The following is a 16,815-nucleotide window of genomic DNA, read 5'->3' as shown; positions in this document are numbered from 1 at the left end:
CCATAACCCCCCCCATTCCCCCCATATCCCCCCCACACCCCTATTCTCCCCCCACACCCCCCCCCATTCCCCCTATTCCCCCCATACCCCCATATCCCCCCACTGCACCCCCATTCCCCCATATACCCCCCACCCCCATTCCCCCCATATCCCCCCCCATTCTCCCCCCATAGCCCCCCCCATACCCTCCCCACTGCACCCTCATTCCCCCATATACCCCCACCCCCCAATACCCCCATATCCCCCCCACACCCCTATTCTCCCCCCACAACCCCCCCACTCTCCATTCCCCCCATATCCCCCCATATCCCCCCATAACCCCCCAATCCCCCCCCCCAGACACCCCGACGCGGACTCCCCCCACCACCCCCCGTCCCGCCACCACCACCTCCCGCCCGCTGAGCACCGCCGCCGCCGCCGCCACCACCCCCCCACCGCCGCTGCCCCCGCGCCGCCCCATCACCCCGCGGCCCCCCAAACCCCCGGCGGGCGCGTGCCCAGCGGGCGAAGCCGCCTGCGCCGACGGGCGCTGCGTCCCCCGCGACTACCTCTGCGACGGCGAAGCCGACTGCGCCGACGGCAGCGACGAAGAAGCGTGCGGTGAGTTGGCGGTGACGGCGACGGCGGTGACGGCGGCACCCTCTGGGTGCTGACCCCCCGCCGTCGCCGCAGGCACCCCGTCGCCCTGCGAACCCAACGAATTCAAGTGCCGCAACGGGCACTGCGCCCTCAAGCTTTGGCGATGCGACGGCGAGAACGACTGCGGCGACGGCTCCGACGAGACCGATTGCCGTGAGTACGGGAGGGGTTGGGGACACTTTGTCCCCCGGGGCGCGCCCCGCGCGGTGATGGGTTACGGCTTTGGGTCGACCCCGCGACGTTACCGCTTCGTCAGCCACCAAAGCGCCCGGCGCGGCGTGCGGACCGGCGGAATTTCGGTGCGTGGCGAGCGGGACCTGCATCCGCGCCAGCTACCAGTGCGACCGGGAACCCGACTGCCCCGACCGCTCCGATGAGGTCGGCTGCGGTGAGTGACACCGGAAAGGGGACACGCCACCACCGGGTGCGGGGAAGGGGATCCGGGGGGTGGCTGCCTGCGCGGCGGGGGATGCCGCGGCCGAGCCGGGGCGGGGATGCGGTGTCGTGGCACCGGGTTGGGGACGCTGCAGAGGGACCCCGTGTCATGGCACCGGGTTGGGGACGCTGTGCCCAGGGACCCCGTGTCATGGCACCGGGTTGGGGACACGGCACCCAGGGACCCCGTGTCATGGCACCAGGTTGGGGACGCTGCAGAGGGACACTGTGTCGTGGCACCGGGTTGGGGACACTGTGCCCAGGGACCCCGTGTCATGGCACCGGGTTGGGGACACTGCAGAGGGACACCATGTCATGGCACTGGGTTGGGGACGCTGTGCCCGGGGACACTGTGTCATGGCATTGGGTTGGGGACGCTGCAGAGGGACCCCGTGACATGGCACTGGGTTGGGGACGCTGTGCCCGGGGACACCGTGTCATGGCATCGGGTTGGGGACACTGCAGAGGGACACTGTGTCGTGGCACCGGGCTGGGGACATGGCACCCAGGGACACCGTGTCATGGCACTGGGTTGGGGACACTGTGCCCGGGGACCCCGTGTCATGGCACCGGGTTGGGGACACGGCACCCAGGGACACCGTGTCATGGCATCGGGTTGGGGACGCTGCAGAGGGACCCCGTGTCGTGGCACCAGGCTGGGGACACTGCAGAGGGACACTGTGTCGTGGCACCGGGTTGGGGACACTGCACCCAGGGACCCCATGTCATGCCATCAGGTTGGGGACACTGTGCCCGGGGACCCTGTGCCGTGGCACCACGCTGGGGACACTGTGCCCAAGCTGTCCTGGGGACACTGGAAGTAGGGACCCTGTGTCATAGCCCTGTGACAGGTATGCTGTCCCCAAGCTGGGGACACCGCACCTGAGCTGTGCCAGCGACCCGCCGCCATGGCACCGGGCTGGGGACACTGTGCCCGAGCTGTGACAAGGACTCTGTGCTGGTGGCCCTGTCCCCAAGGAGTGTCACACTGGGGACCTGGTGCCGTGACATGGTGCTGGGTGTGGGGCTGGTGGCCCTGTCCCCAAGCGGTGTCACTCTGGGGTCCCAGTGCCATGGTGAGGTGCTGGGTGCCACACCAGTGACCCCATCCCCAAGCGGTGTCACTCTGGGGACCTGGTGCCATGACATGGTGCTGGGTACGGTGCTGGTGGCCCTGTCCCCAAGCGGTGTCACTCTGGCGTCCCACCTCCATGGTGAGGTGCTGGGTGCCACACCGGTAACCCCATCCCCAAGCGGTGTCACTCTGGGGACCTGGTGCCATGGCACAGTGTCAGGTGCCACACTGGTGGCCCTGTCCCCAAGGAGTGTCACTCTGGGGACCTGGTGCCGTGACATGGTGCTGGGTGTGGGGCTGGTGGCCCTGTCCCCAAGCTGTGCTGGTGACCCTGTCCCCAAGCGGTGTCACTCTGGCGTCCCAGCTCCATGGTGCGGCGCCGGGTGCCACCGTGAGTCGGGTGGTGACGGTGCCGGGGCGGGGGGGGGGGGCGGCGCGGGCAGTGCCCCCGCAGGTGGTGACGCTCCCGCGGGAGTCGGTGCGGGCGGCGCCGGGACAGACGGTCACCTTCACCTGCGTGGCCACCGGCGTCCCCACCCCCATCATCACGTGGCGCCTCAACTGGGGACACACCCCCAGCAGCCACAGGTGGGGGCGGGGCCTCGGCGGGGGGCGTGGTCTTTGTGGGCGGAGCCTAAGAGGGGGCGCATACGGGCGAGGGGAGCTGGGTATGGGGGTGGGGGGAGGGGCTTGGAGGAAGGGGTGGGGCTTGTGATGGGGAGGGGGTGTTGGGGGTGTGGCCTGCGGTGGGAGGGGCTTGCATTTGGAGGCGGGGCCTGAGGAGGGCGGGGCTTGTGCGCTGGAGGTGGTGGGTGCGGGTCGCGCTTGGGGCGGGGCCGAAAGCAGTGGGAGGGGCTTGCACTTGGGGGTGGGGTCTGTGGTGGTGGGAGGGGCTTGCAGAGGGGGCGTGGCCTTCGGTGGCGAGTGGGCCTTTGCGGGCGGGATTCCCAGCGCGGGGTGGGGTGGGCGGAGCTAAGGGCGGGCACATGGGGGAGCTGCACGAGGGGGCGTGGTTTACACCAGGGGGCGGGGCTTGCTCGAAGGGCGGAGCGTGAGCGGGGCATGCAGTGGGTTGTGCCATTCTCCTGGTGCGGGCACCGGCGGTGCCGGGCATGGCATGTGCCGGGCACCGGGTGTGCCGGGGGTGCCCGGTGCAGGGGGTGCCGGGCACGGGGTGTGCCGGGGGCGCCGGGTGCCAAACGTGCCGCGCAGGGTGTCGATTGTGAGCGAGGCCGGGCAGGGCACGCTCACCATCCGGGACGTGAAAGAAGCCGACCAAGGCGCCTACACCTGCGAGGCCATCAACACCCTCGGCATGGTCTTCGGCATCCCCGACAGCATCCTCACCGTCACCCGCCCCGGTGAGCATCCCACCCCCCCCCCCCACCCCCCATCCCGGCCCTCCCGCCGTGGTGTCATCACCCACCGTCACCCGCCCTCGCCCGCAGGGCCGTGCCCCGAGGGTCACTTCCAGGTGACGGGGACATCCCGCTGCCTGCCCTGCTTCTGCTTCGGCGTCACCACCGCCTGCCGCGCCACCGCCCGCCGCCGCCACCGCCTCCGCCTCCGCTTCGACCGCCCCGACGACTTCAAGGGTGAGGCGCGGGGACGAGGGATGGGGACGAGGGACACACCAGGGGCTGAGCATCTCTCCGCAGGTGTCAACGTGACGGTGCCGGCGGCGCCGTCCCCACCGGCGCTCTCGGCCACCCAGCTCCACGTGGATGTGGGGGCCGAGGAATTCCAGCTCCTGGATCTGTCCCGCCGCTTCCTGACCCTCGACGCCTTCTGGGCACTGCCAGACGCCTTCCTTGGGGACAAGGTGACAGCCGGGTGGGGACAGGGCTGGGGACGCCGGCGGCACGGCCGCTGACAGCCCGTTGATGTCACCAGGTGGATGCCTACGGAGGAGCGTTGAGTTACGGGGTGCGGTACCGGTTGGGGAGGGGACCCCCCGAACCCACCGCCCACCCCGACGTGGTGCTGCGCGGCCACGGGCGGCAGCTGCGGGCGCGCGCCGGGGCCACCCAGCCCGATGTCCTCAACCGGCGGCACGTGCCCTTCAGCGAGGTGGGTGGGCGCTGGGCGGGGGGGGGTGGTGGTGGTGGTGGGAGGGCGATGGCAGTGATGGGGATGGTGGTGGTGATAGTGGTGGGTGGGTGCTGGGTGATGCTGGTGGGTGGTGATGGTGGTGATGGTGGGAGGGTGATGGTAGTGGTGGTGGTGGGGTGATGGTGGTGGGAATGGGGGGCGATGGTGGTGACAGTGGTGGGGTGATGGTGGTGATGGTGGTGGGTGGGTGATGCTGGTGGTGGTGGGAGGATGATGGCAGTGGTGGTGGTGGTGGTGATGAGTGGGTGATGCTGGTGGTGGTGGATGGGTGATGGGGGGTTTGGTGGGAGGGTGATATCAGTAGTGGTGGGGTGATGGTGGTGATAGTGGTGGGTGGATGATGGGTGATACTGGTGGGTGGTGATGGTGGTGATGGTGGGAGGGTGATGGCAGTGGTGGTGGTGGGGTGATGGTGGTGGGAATGGGGGGGTGATGGTGGTGGGGGGGCGATGGTGGTGACAGTGGTGGGGTGATGGTGTTGGGTGGATGATGGGTGATGGTGGTGGGCGGGCGATGCTGGTGGTGGTGGGAGGATGATGGCAGTGGTGGTGGTGGTGGTGATGAGTGGGTGATGCTGGTGGTGGTGGATGGGTGATGGGGGGTTTGGTGGGAGGGTGATATCAGTAGTGGTGGGGTGATGGTGGTGATAGTGGTGGGTGGATGATGGGTGATAGTGGTGGGTGGATGATGGGTGATACTGGTGGGTGGTGATGGCGGTGATGGTGGGAGGGTGATGGCAGTGGTGGTGGTGGGGTGATGGTGGTGGGAATGGGGGGGTGATGGTGGTGGTGGGGCGATGGTGGTGACGGTGGGGTGATGGTGGTGGGCGGGCGATGCTGGTGGTGGTGGTGGTGATGAGTGGGTGATGCTGGTGGTGGTGGATGGGTGATGGGGGGTTTGGTGGGAGGGTGATATCAGTAGTGGTGGGGTGATGGTGGTGATAGTGGTGGGTGGATGATGGGTGATACTGGTGGGTGGTGATGGTGGGAGGGTGATGGCAGTGGTGGTGGTGGGGTGATGGCAGTGGTGGTGGTGGGGTGATGGTGGTGGGAATGGGGGGGTGATGGTGGTGGTGGGGCGATGGTGGTGACGGTGGGGTGATGGTGGTGGGCGGGCGATGCTGGTGGTGGTGGTGGGGTGATGGCAGTGGTGGTGGTGGGGTGATGGTGGTGGGAATGGGGGGGTGATGGTGGTGGTGGGGCGATGGTGGTGACGGTGGGGTGATGGTGGTGGGCGGGCGATGCTGGTGGTGGTGGTGGTGATGAGTGGGTGATGCTGGTGGTGGTGGATGGGTGATGGGGGGTTTGGTGGGAGGGTGATATCAGTAGTGGTGGGGTGATGGTGGTGATAGTGGTGGGTGGATGACGGGTGATGCTGGTGGGTGGCTGATGCTGGTGGTGGTGGGTGGGTGATAGTGATGGTGGTGGGAGGTGGTGGGAGGGTGATGGCAGTGATGGTGGTGGTGTGATGGTGTTGGGAGGGTGATGGGGTGGTGGTGGGTGGTGATGCTGGTGGTGGTGGGAGGGTGATGGTGATGAGGGTGGTGGTGATGGTGGTGATAGTGGTGGGTGGATGATGGGTGATGCTGATGGGTGGTGGTGGTGATGGGGGGGTGGTGGGAGGGTGATATCAGTGGTGGTGGTGGGGCGATGGTGGTGACAGTGGTGGAGTGATGGTGGTGATGCTGGTGAGTGGATGATGGGTGATGGTGGTGGGTGGGTGATGCTGCTGGTGGTGGGAGGATGATGGCAGTGGTGGTGGTGATGAGTGGGTGATGCTGGTGGTGGTGGATGGGTGATGGGGGGTTTGGTGGGAGGGTGATATCAGTGGTGGTGGGGTGATGGTGGTGGGGATGGGTGGGTGATGGTGGGGTGATGGTGGTGACAGTGGTGAGGTGATGGTGGTAGTGGTGGGTGGGTGATGCTGGTGGTGCTGGTGGGTGGGTGATGGTCATGGGGGTGGTGGTGGGAGGGTGATGGCAGTGATGGCAGTAGTGGTGGTGGTGTGATGGTGGTGGTGAGATGGTGGTGGGGATGGGTGGGTGATGGGGATGGGGGTGGTGGTGGTGGGGTGATGTGATGGTGGTGATAGTGGTGGGTGGGTGATGCTGGTGGTGGTGGGTGGCTGATGGTGATGGGGGGTGGTGGGAGAGTGATGGCGGTGGTGGTGGTGTGATGGTCATGGGGATGGGTGGTTGATGCTGCTGGTATTGGGTGGGTGATGCCAGTGATGAGAGTGGTGATGGGGTGAGAAGGTGATGCTGGTGGTGGTGGGTTGGTGATGGTGATGGGTGTGGTGGTGGGAGGGTGATGGCAGCGGTGGTGGTGGGGTGATGGTGGTGATAGTGGTGAGTGAGTGATGCTGGTGGTGGCGGGCGGGTGATACCAGTGATGACGGTGGTGATGCTGGTGGTGGTGGGTAAGCGATGGTGATGGGTGTGGCGGTGGGAGAGTGATGGCAGTGGCGGCACTGGTGGTGCTGGTGGTGGGTGGGTGATGCTGGTGGTGGTGGTTGGTGATGGTGGCGGAGGGTGGGCGGGTGATGCCAGTGACGGCAGTGGTGGTGGTGGGTGATAACGGTGATGGTGGTGGGTGGGTGATGGATGATGCTGGTGGTGGTGGGAGGGTGATGGCTGTGGTGGTGGCGGGTGGGTGATGCTGGTGATGGTGGATGAGCGATGCCAGCATTGACATCACCCCGCTGTGACACCGGTGTCACCATCCCGGCAGGACCACTGGGAGGACGAGGAGGGTGCCCCGGTGAGCCGGGAGCTGCTGCTGCTGGTGCTGCAGGGGCTGGAGGGCATCTTCATCCGGGCGGTCTATGACGGCCGCATGGCCAGCGTGGGGCTCAGCGACGTGGCCATGGATGTCACCAGCTCCGGTGACACCGGCCTGGGGCCGGCCGGGGACGTCGAGGAGTGCAGGTGACCGCTGGTAGTGAGGTCGCGGGCTCGGTGCCACCGCCGCCGCGATGCCGCCGTCAACGCCGCTGTGTCCCCAGGTGCCCCGTGGGCTACGCGGGGCTGTCGTGCCAGCGGTGCGCCACCCGCTTCGAGAGGGTGACCAGAGGACCCTACTTGGGGACGTGCTCCGGCTGCGGCTGCCACGGCCACTCCAGCACCTGCGACCCCGTTTTTGGGCACTGCCTGGTAAGGAGTTGGGGGGACGGGGAGGGGAGAAGGGGATGTGGTGTGGTGTCACCGCCCCCCCCCCTCCCCACCGGTGCCACGTGTCCCCCCCCCCCCCCGCAGAACTGCCAGCACAACACGGAGGGTCCCCAGTGCGAGAAGTGCAAACCCGGCTTCTTCGGCGATGCCACCAAGGGCACGGCCACCGCCTGTCACCCTTGTCCCTGTCCCTACACTGAGTCTTCTCGCAGGTGGGTGTCACCCCCCCCCCCCCCCCCCACCTCTCGGCGACACCTCCCCCCACATACACACACACAAAACACACCCGGCGACGTCACCGCCCCGGTGTCACCCTCACCCACAGGTTTTCGGAGTCCTGCTTTTTGGACACGGACGGCCAAGCCACCTGCGACGCCTGCGCACCCGGTTACGCCGGCCGCCGCTGCGAGAGGTGTGTGTGGTGTGTGTGGTGTGTCCCCTAAACACACACACACCCCCCCCCCCAACCCCCCCACCCAATCACCCCCCCCATCCCCATAGGTGCGCCCCGGGCTACGAGGGAGACCCCATCCAGCCGGGTGGCAAGTGCACCCCCATCGGTGAGTGGCGGGTGCTGGTTGTGGGGTGCTCCCCCCCCCACCCATGGGTGCCCCCCCGCCCCCCCCCCCACCTCACCCTCGCTGCCCGCAGGTCAGGAGCTGGTCAAGTGCGACGCCCGCGGGGGCAAGGACGCGGCCGGCGGCACGTGCCGCTGCAAGGTGCGAGCCAGGGGAAAGGGAGGGGGGGTGGGGGGTGGGGGGGGGTCAGGGTGAACCCCCCCCACAGCGCCCAGTCTGGTCCCTGAGGCACCCAGTGTGATCCCCCCCCCCCCACCTCCTTCCTCCATGGCACCCAGTCCGATCACCGGGGCACCCAGTGGGATTCCCCCATAGCAGCTATTCTGACCCCCCCCCCGTGTCACCCAGTCCATTCCCAGTGGTACCCAGTCCATTTCCCCCCCAGCACCCAGCCCCATCCCCCACAGCACCTATTCTGACACCCCCCCCCCCCTCCGCCCCCCCATGGCACCCAGTCTGACACCCCCCAGCACACAGTCCGACCCCCCCTGTGGCGCCCAGTCCAACCCACCATGGCACCCAGTCCGACCACCCCATGACACCCAGTCCGACCCCCCCCAGCACCCAGTCCAACCCCCATGACACCCATCCCACCTCCCCCCATGGCACCCAGTCTGACCCCATGGCACCCAGTCTGACCCCCATGGTACCCAGTCCAGCCCCCCAGCACCCAGTCCAACCGCGATGGCACCCAGTCTGACCCCCATGGCACGAGTCCGACCCCCCCCAGCACCCAGTCCGACCCCCATGACACCCATCCCACCTCCCCCCATGGCACCCAGTCTGACCCCCATGGCACCCAGTCCAGCCCCCCAGCACCCAGTCTGACCGCGATGGCACCCAGTCTGACCCCCAGCACCCAGTCCGACCCCCCATGGCACCCAGTTGGATCCCTGTAACACCCAGTCCCACTCCCCATGGCACCCAGTCCAACCCCCCCCAGAACCCAGTCCGACCCCCCATGGCACCCAGTCCGACCCCCCATGGCACCCAGTCTGACCCCCATGGCACGAGTCTGACCCCCCCCAGCACCCCGTCTGACCCCCATGACACCCATCCCACCTCCCCCCATGGCACCCAGTCTGACCCCCCCCAGCACCCAGTCGCCCCCCCCCCTCCCATTTCCCAATCCCCCAGCACCCAGCTTCTCCCATCCCCACCTCCCGCCCCCCCCCACCCCCCCCACCCCATGGCACCCACCCTGTGTCCCTCCCCCCCTCCACCGCAGCCCAACGTGCGGGGGCGGCTGTGCGACGCCTGCGCCGCCGGCACCTTCCACCTCAGCGCCGCCAACCCCGAGGGCTGCCTGCAGTGCTTCTGCATGGGCGTCTCGCGGCACTGCGCCAGCTCCGCCTGGAGCCGCCACCAGGTACCCGCCCCGTGTTATGCCACCCCACGCCGCCCCGTGCCATTCCATGCCATGGCGGGCCACGCCGGGCCGTACTATGGCGTGTCAAGTCATGCCATGCCACGCCGTGTTGCGCCGGGCCATGCCTTTACGTGCCATGTTATGGCGTGCTGTGCCGTGTCGTGCCATGCCATGTCATGCCGTGCCATGTCGTGCCAATTCATGCCATGCTGTGCCATGTAGTGCCATGCCATGCCATGTTGTGCCGTGCCACCCCATACTATGTCACGTCATCTCAAGCCATGCCGTGCCATTATATGCCATGTTATTCCATGCCGGGCCATCCCATGCCATACTATGGCATGTCAAGCCATGTCATGCCGTGTTGTGCCATGCCATGCCGCTACGTGCCATGTTATGGCGTGCTGTGCCGTGTCGTGCCATGCTGTGCCCTGTAGTGCCATGCCATGTCATGTCGTGCCATGTCGTGCCATGCTGTGCCATGTAATGCCATGCCATGTCATGCCGTGCCATGTCGTGCCACTCCATGCCATGCTGTGCCGTGTAGCGCCTTGTGATGCTGTGTAGTGTCATGCCGTGCCATGTTGTGCCGTGCCACCCCATACCATGTCACATCATCTCAAGCCATGCCGTGCCATTATATGCCATGTTATTCCATGCTGGGCCATCCCATGCCATACTATGGCGTGTCAAGCCGTGTCATGCCGTGTTGTGCCATGCCATGCCTTTACGTGCCATGCTATGGCGTGCTGTGCCATGTCGTGCCATGCTATGCAATGTGGTGCCATGTCGTGCCGTGCTATGCTGTGTAGTGCCTTGTGATGCTGTGCAGTGTCATGCTGTGCCATGTTGTGGCGTGCTGTAACGTGCCATGCCATGTAGTGCCATGTAGTGCCGTGCCACCCCATACCATGTCATGTCATCTCAAGCCATGCCGTGCCATAATATGCCATGTTATTCCATGCCGGGCCATCCCATGCCATACTATGGCATGTCAAGCTATGTCATGCCGTGCCACACCGTGTTGCGCTGTGACATGTCTTTATGTGCCATGTTATGGCATGCATTGCCATGTCGTGCCATGTCATGCCATGCTGTGCCATGTAATGCCATGCCATGTCATGCCGTGCCATGTCGTGCCACTTCATGCCATGCTGTGCCGTGTAGTGCCTTGTGATGCTGTGTAGTGTGATGCCGTGCCATGTTGTGGCGTGCTGTAACATGCCATGCCATGTAGTGCCATGTCGTGCCATGCCATGCCGTTACATGCCATGCTACGGCATGCTGTGCCATGTTGTGCTGTGCTATCCAATGCTGTGCCACGTTGTGCCATGCTGTGCCATGTAATGCCATGCCATGTCGTGTTGTGCCGTGTTGTGCCATGCCATGTAGTGCCATGTTGTGCCACGCCGTGCCGTGCCATGTTGTGCTGTGCCATGCCATGTAGTGCCATGTTGTGCCGTGTTGTGCCATGCCATGCCATGCCATGCCATGCTATGGCATGCTGTGCCATGTTGTGCCTTGCTGTGCCATGCTACGTTGTGCCATGCTGTGCCGTGTAAATCCATGCCATGTCATGCTGTGCCGTGTTGTGCCATGCCATGTAGTGCCATGTTGCGCCGTGCCATGCCATGCCGTGCCCTGCTGTGCCGTGTTGGGCTATGCCACACCATGCCATGCCATGTAGTGCCGTGTTGTGCCGTGCCATGCTGTGCCATGCCATGTAGTGCCATGTTGTGCCATGTTGTGCCGTGCCAAGCTGTGCCATGCCATGTAGCGCCATGTTGTGCCGTGTTGTGCCATGCCATGTCGTGCTGTACCGTGCTGTGCCATGCCATGCCCACCACCGAGCCCCATCCCTCTCCCCTTCCAGGTCCTCCTCACCGCCGAGGAGACGCCGCCGCTGAGCCTGGCCAACCTGGCCGGCACGCAGACGGTGGGCGCCGGCGCCCGCTTCTCCTCCCCGCGGGAGCTGCTCTTCGCCGCCTTCCAGACGCTGCCCCGCGACGTCTACTACTGGGTGCTGCCCGCGCCCTTCGCCGGGGACAAGGTGCCAGCGCCGGGGCCGGCCGGGGGACGAGGTGGACGTCCCCCAGCCCGGCTGAACCTCGTCGCTTCCCGCCCCGCAGGTGACATCCTACGGCGGTGAGCTGCGGTACACGGTGACGCACCGGGCGGCGGTGGGCGCCCAAGCTTTGCCGCGCCAGCCCGACGTCCTGCTGCAGGGCAACGGCATCCTCCTGGAGCACTTCTCCGATGCCAACCCCCCCTCCGGCGTCCCCACCGCCGTCACCGTACCCTTCCGCGAGGTGAGGGCGGGTGGGTGCCCCGTTAATGCCGGCAGGGGTTGGGGACACGGCGGTCACCCCTCGGTTGTGCCCGCAGCGCGCCTGGCGCCGGGCGGACGGGGGCGATGCCACCCGCGAGCACCTCCTGATGGCTTTGGCCGATATCGACCTCTTCATGATCCGGGCGTCCTACTCGGAGCGACCGGAGGAGACGAGGTACGGGGGACCAGGGGGCCACCGGGGGAGGAGGGGACGTGGGCGGGCAGCGGTGACACCCCCTCTCGCCCCGCAGACTGGCCGACGTCAGCCTGGACGTGGCGGTGCCGCACGTCACCGGCCGCCCACCGGCGCTGGAGGTGGAGGATTGCACTTGCCCGGCCGGTTACCGCGGTGCCTCCTGCCAGGTGAGAGAGCCTGGGTGTCCCCTCACCCCGGCCCCGGGGACGCCGAGGCGGTGGCCCACCCCGCTTGTCCCCGTGTCCCCTCTATAGGACTGTGACACCGGCTACACCCGCAGCACCACCGGGCTCTACCTGGGCACCTGCGAGCCGTGCCGGTGCCACGGCCACGCCGGCGAGTGCCACCCCGAGACCGGCGTCTGCCAGGTGAGCTGAGACCAGTGGGGACACCGAGGGGACAACCCGCTGGCGACGCCACCGACACCCTCACCCCTTTGCAGGGCTGCCGGGATCACACGGAAGGTGACCAATGTGACAAGTGCCAACCCGGCTACTACGGCGACGCCACCCGGGGCACCCCAGGCGACTGCCAGCCCTGTCCCTGCCACGGACCCCACGGTGACACCCAGTAGGTGCCCCCCCCCCCTCCCCGGCCCCTGCCGCATCCTTGGGGACGTGGATGAGGAGGCGGGGGTGGGGGGCTGAATTGTCCCCTTGTCCCCTCCGCAGGTGCTTCGAGGACACGGACGGGCAGCCCACCTGCAGCGCCTGCGCCCCGGGGCACAGCGGGCGCCTCTGCGAGAGGTGCCGGGGGATTCCGGGGTGGGAGGTTTTGGGGGGGGGGGGGGGGGTGACCCTCCCCACCCCCCCCTCATTGGCCTTTTTTGGTGTCCCCTCACCTTAGGTGCTCACCGGGGTACGTGGGGGACCCGCTGCGGGGAGAGCCGTGCCGAGGTGAGTGCCACGGGGAGGGGACGCTGCGGTGGCGCTGAGGGGGGGGAGAGGGGGGATGTCCTGCCTAACCGCTGTCCTTCTGTGTCGTGTGTGTGTGTGTGTGTGTCCCCCCATCGTCCCCCCCACCTTGCAGAGCCGGGTGTCCCCGGGGGGCATTGCCAGTGCGACCCCCGCGGTAGCGCCGGCGAAGGCTGCGATGCCGCCGGGCAGTGCCGCTGCAAGGTGAGCCCCGTCCCCGCTCTCGGCGCGTCCCCTAAACCTGGAGGGGTTGACAGGGCCACGTCACCCACCCCCGTGTCCTCCCTCCAGGCCAACGTGGAGGGTCCCCGCTGTGCCACCTGCCGTCCCCACCATTTCCACCTGAGCGCCGGCGAGCCGGCGGGCTGCCTGCCCTGCTTCTGCATGGGCATCATCCAGCACTGCGCCAGCACCGCCTCCGCCCGCGGCACCGTGAGACTCCCCCCTTCCTTCCTCCCCGCAATGTCCCCAGATGTCCCCCAAGCCCTGCTCACCCGTATCCCCATCCCGTAGGTCCGGGCGCCTTTGGCTGCCGGGAATCCCCAGGGATTCGCTTTGGTGAACCGGCAACGCAGTACCCGGGTGAGCACCGGCTTCAGGGTGGAGCCGGGCGCCCCCCAACCCCGCCTGACCTACGACCGTTTCGGGGAGTTGCCCCCCGACTCCTACTACTGGCAGCTGCCCCCCCCCTACCAGGGGGACAAGGTAAGGGGGGTGCCCTCCACCCTGGGGGGGGGGAGGGAGGAGGGGGGCGCCGGCGGGAGCGCCCAGCCTGCCACCGCCCACGCCCGCTGCCCGTGGGCACCCCTGGGTGCTCGCCCCGCGGCTCTGCCGGAGGGGGAAGTGGGTGCAGCCTCCCCCGATTCCTGCCTTTTTTTTTTTCCTTCTTCCTTTTTTTTTTTCCTTCTTCCTTTTTCCTTCTTCCATTTTCCTTTTTCCTTCTTCTTTCTTCCTTCTTCCTTCGTCCTTTTTTCCTTCTTCCTTCTCCCATCCCAACCCCATCCTCTTCCCCATCCCCACCCCATCCTATCCAATCCCCAACCCCACCCCATCCCATCCCCACGGCACCCCATCCCATCCCTGTCCCCATTCTGTACCTATCCCCATCCCCATCCCCATCCCAATTCCATCCTCATTCCCACCCCACCCCATCCCGTCCCCATTTCCATTCCATCCCCATCCCCATCCTCATACAATCCTCATCCGCATCCCGTTCCATTCCTATCCCCATCCCACCCCCATCCCAATCCCAATCCCTATCCCCATCCCCAACCCCACCCCACCCCCTTCCCATCCCATCCCCAACCCCAACTCCAACCCCATCCCATCCCCATCCCATCCCATCCCATCCCATCCCATCCCCAACCCCAACTCCAACCCCACCCCACCCCCTTCCCATCCCATCCCCAACCCCAACTCCAACCCCACCCCATCCCATCCCATCCCATCCCATCCCATCCCATCCCATCCCATCCCATCCCATCCCATCCCATCCCCAACCCCAACTCCAACCCCATCCCATCCCATCCCATCCCATCCCATCCCATCCCATCCCCATCCCCACCCCATCCCACCCCACCCCATCCCATCCCCAACCCCAACTCCAACCCCACCCCATCCCATCCCATCCCACCCCACCCCACCCCATCCCATCCCCATCCCATCCCCATCCCATCCCATCCCATCCCATTCCCATTCCCATTCCATCCCCAACCCCATCACATCCCCATCCCCATCCCACCCCATCCCACCCCACCCCATCCCATCCCCACCCCCATCCCATCTTCATCCCCACCCCACCCCACCCCATCCCATCCCCATCCCATCCCCAACCCCAACTCCAACCCCACCCCATCTCACCCCACCCCATCTCACCCCATCCCATCCCATCCCATCCCATTCCCATTCCCATTCCCATTCCATCCCCAACCCCATCACATCTTCATCCCCATCCCACCCCACCCCATCCCATCCCCATCCCCACCCCCAACCCCACCCCCATCCCATCTTCATCCCCACCCCACCCCACCCCACCCCATCCCACCCCACCCCACCCCATCCCATCCAACCCCATCCCATCTCACCCCACCCCATCCCATCTCACCCCACCCCATCCCATCCCATCCCATCCCATCCCATCCCATCCCATCCCATCCCATCCCATCCCATCCCATCCCATTCCCATTCCATCCCCAACCCCATCACATCTTCATCCCCATCCCACCCCATCCCATCCCCATCCCATCACCATCCCATCCCCATCACCACCCCACCCCATCCCACCCCATCCCATCCCACCCCACCCCACCCCATCCCACCCCATCCCATCCCCATCCCCAACCCCAACCCCAACCCCATCCCATCTTCATCCCCACCCCACCCCACCCCATCCCCGTTCCGTACCCACCCCCCCACCCCCCATCTCCCCATACAGGTGGGCTCCTACGGTGGGCGCCTCCGCTACACCCTGACCTACACCCCGGGGGGGCAGGGAGCCCCCCTGCCCGACGCCGACATCCAGATCACGGTATGGGGGTGCCAGGAGGGTGGGGGGGGGGGTGTGTGGGGGGGGTGCATGTGGAGGGACCGGTTGACACTGGGACCCCCCCCCAACCCACCCCATACCCACAGGGCAACGACATCACGCTGGTGGCGTACCAGCCCGACCCCTCCCCGCGGACCCCCCAGGCCTTCGAGATCATTTTTCGGGAGGTAAGAAGGAGCCGGGTGGCTTTTGTCCCTGATGTCCGAGACGGTGTCATGTGTCCCCCCCCCCTCCCCATCTTGACACCCCCCCCTCCCCCCCCCCCTCCTTTTTGCCCCCAGCAATACTGGCAGCGGCCCGACGGGCAACCGGCGACGCGGGAACATCTCCTGATGGCTTTGGCCGACCTGGATGAGATCCTCATCCGCGCCACCTACTCCACCAGCACGGCCTCGGCCACCATCGCCGACGTCACCATGGATGTGACCGTACCCCCCCAACCCGGTCTCCCCCCGGCCCCCGAAGTGGAGGAATGCCGCTGCCCCCCCGGCTACCACGGGCTCTCCTGCCAGGTGACCCCCCCGCACCGCAGCATCCCTATCACCCCCCCCTGACCTTCCCAGGGGTATTTAGGTGTGGGGGGGGGTCACAACACTGACACCCCCCCCCCTTTTTTTTTTCCTTCCCCCCCCCGACAGGATTGTGCCCCCGGTTACACCCGCACCGGGGGGGGGCTGTACTTGGGGCACTGCGAGCTCTGCGAGTGCAACGGGCATTCGGAGAGCTGCCACCCCGAAAGCGGCACCTGCTCCGTAAGTATATTAAATGTTTGGGTTTTTTTTTGGGGGGGGGTGAGGGGGGTGTCTTATCCCAGCTGTACACCCCCCAAATATTTGGTTCCCCCCCCCCCCAGGGATGCTTGCACAACACGGCAGGGGATTTCTGTGACCAATGTGCCCCCGGTTTCTATGGGGATGCCACCGCCGGTACCCCCGAGGACTGCCAGCCCTGCGCCTGTCCCCTCCCGTACCCCGAAAACCAGTGAGTGCCGACGCCGGGGCTGGGGGGGGGGGGGGGTGGGGGGGTGACAGGGAGGGAACGTGCCCCCACCTCGCTCTGTCCCCGCAGGTTCTCCAGGACCTGCGAGAGTTTGGGAGGCGGCGGGTACCGCTGCACCGCCTGCGAGCCGGGCTACGCCGGGCAGTACTGCGAGCGGTGAGGACGGCGGTGGGGCGGCCATCACCCCTATATACCCCCCCCATATACCCACCCCGATGGGCTCAGCCCCATGTACCCACCCCATATACCCCCCCCATATACACCCCCATATACCCACCCCCATGTACCCACCCCATATACCCACCCCCATGTACCCACCCCCATGTGCCCACCCCATATACCCCCCCCATATACACCCCCATATACCCACCCCCATGTACCCACCCCTATACACCCACTCTGATGGGTTCACTCCCATATACCCCCCCCCATACACCCCCCCCCATATACCCACC

At 66.6% G+C, this 16,815-nt stretch overlaps 1 protein-coding gene across 1 annotated transcript; it reads left to right on the top strand.

The window, feature by feature from the left end:
* Window positions 1-339: 339 nt before the first annotated feature.
* HSPG2 (heparan sulfate proteoglycan 2) lies at window positions 340-16,520 on the top strand (the record flags this gene model as incomplete). Its single annotated transcript, XM_082501134.1, has 32 exons — window positions 340-600; window positions 673-792; window positions 896-1,027; window positions 2,593-2,737; window positions 3,362-3,510; window positions 3,598-3,744; window positions 3,808-3,971; window positions 4,043-4,219; window positions 6,991-7,187; window positions 7,265-7,412; window positions 7,515-7,642; window positions 7,756-7,842; window positions 7,932-7,990; window positions 8,082-8,149; window positions 9,237-9,377; window positions 11,251-11,427; window positions 11,507-11,686; window positions 11,763-11,881; window positions 11,958-12,069; window positions 12,157-12,270; window positions 12,345-12,472; window positions 12,574-12,648; window positions 12,749-12,798; window positions 12,932-13,020; window positions 13,108-13,248; window positions 13,330-13,521; window positions 15,251-15,343; window positions 15,448-15,528; window positions 15,643-15,873; window positions 16,000-16,113; window positions 16,215-16,342; window positions 16,430-16,520. Coding segments are annotated over 32 exons (4,238 nt in total), but the record flags the coding sequence as incomplete, so codon positions are not given.
* Between the last annotated feature and the right edge of the window lie 295 nt (window positions 16,521-16,815).

The sequence above is a fragment of the Vanellus vanellus genome, assembly GCF_965231255.1.
Source record: "Vanellus vanellus genome assembly, contig: HAP1_SCAFFOLD_2166, whole genome shotgun sequence".
NCBI lineage: Eukaryota > Metazoa > Chordata > Aves > Charadriiformes > Charadriidae > Vanellus > Vanellus vanellus.
This window is presented reverse-complemented; position numbering and strand designations above follow the sequence as displayed.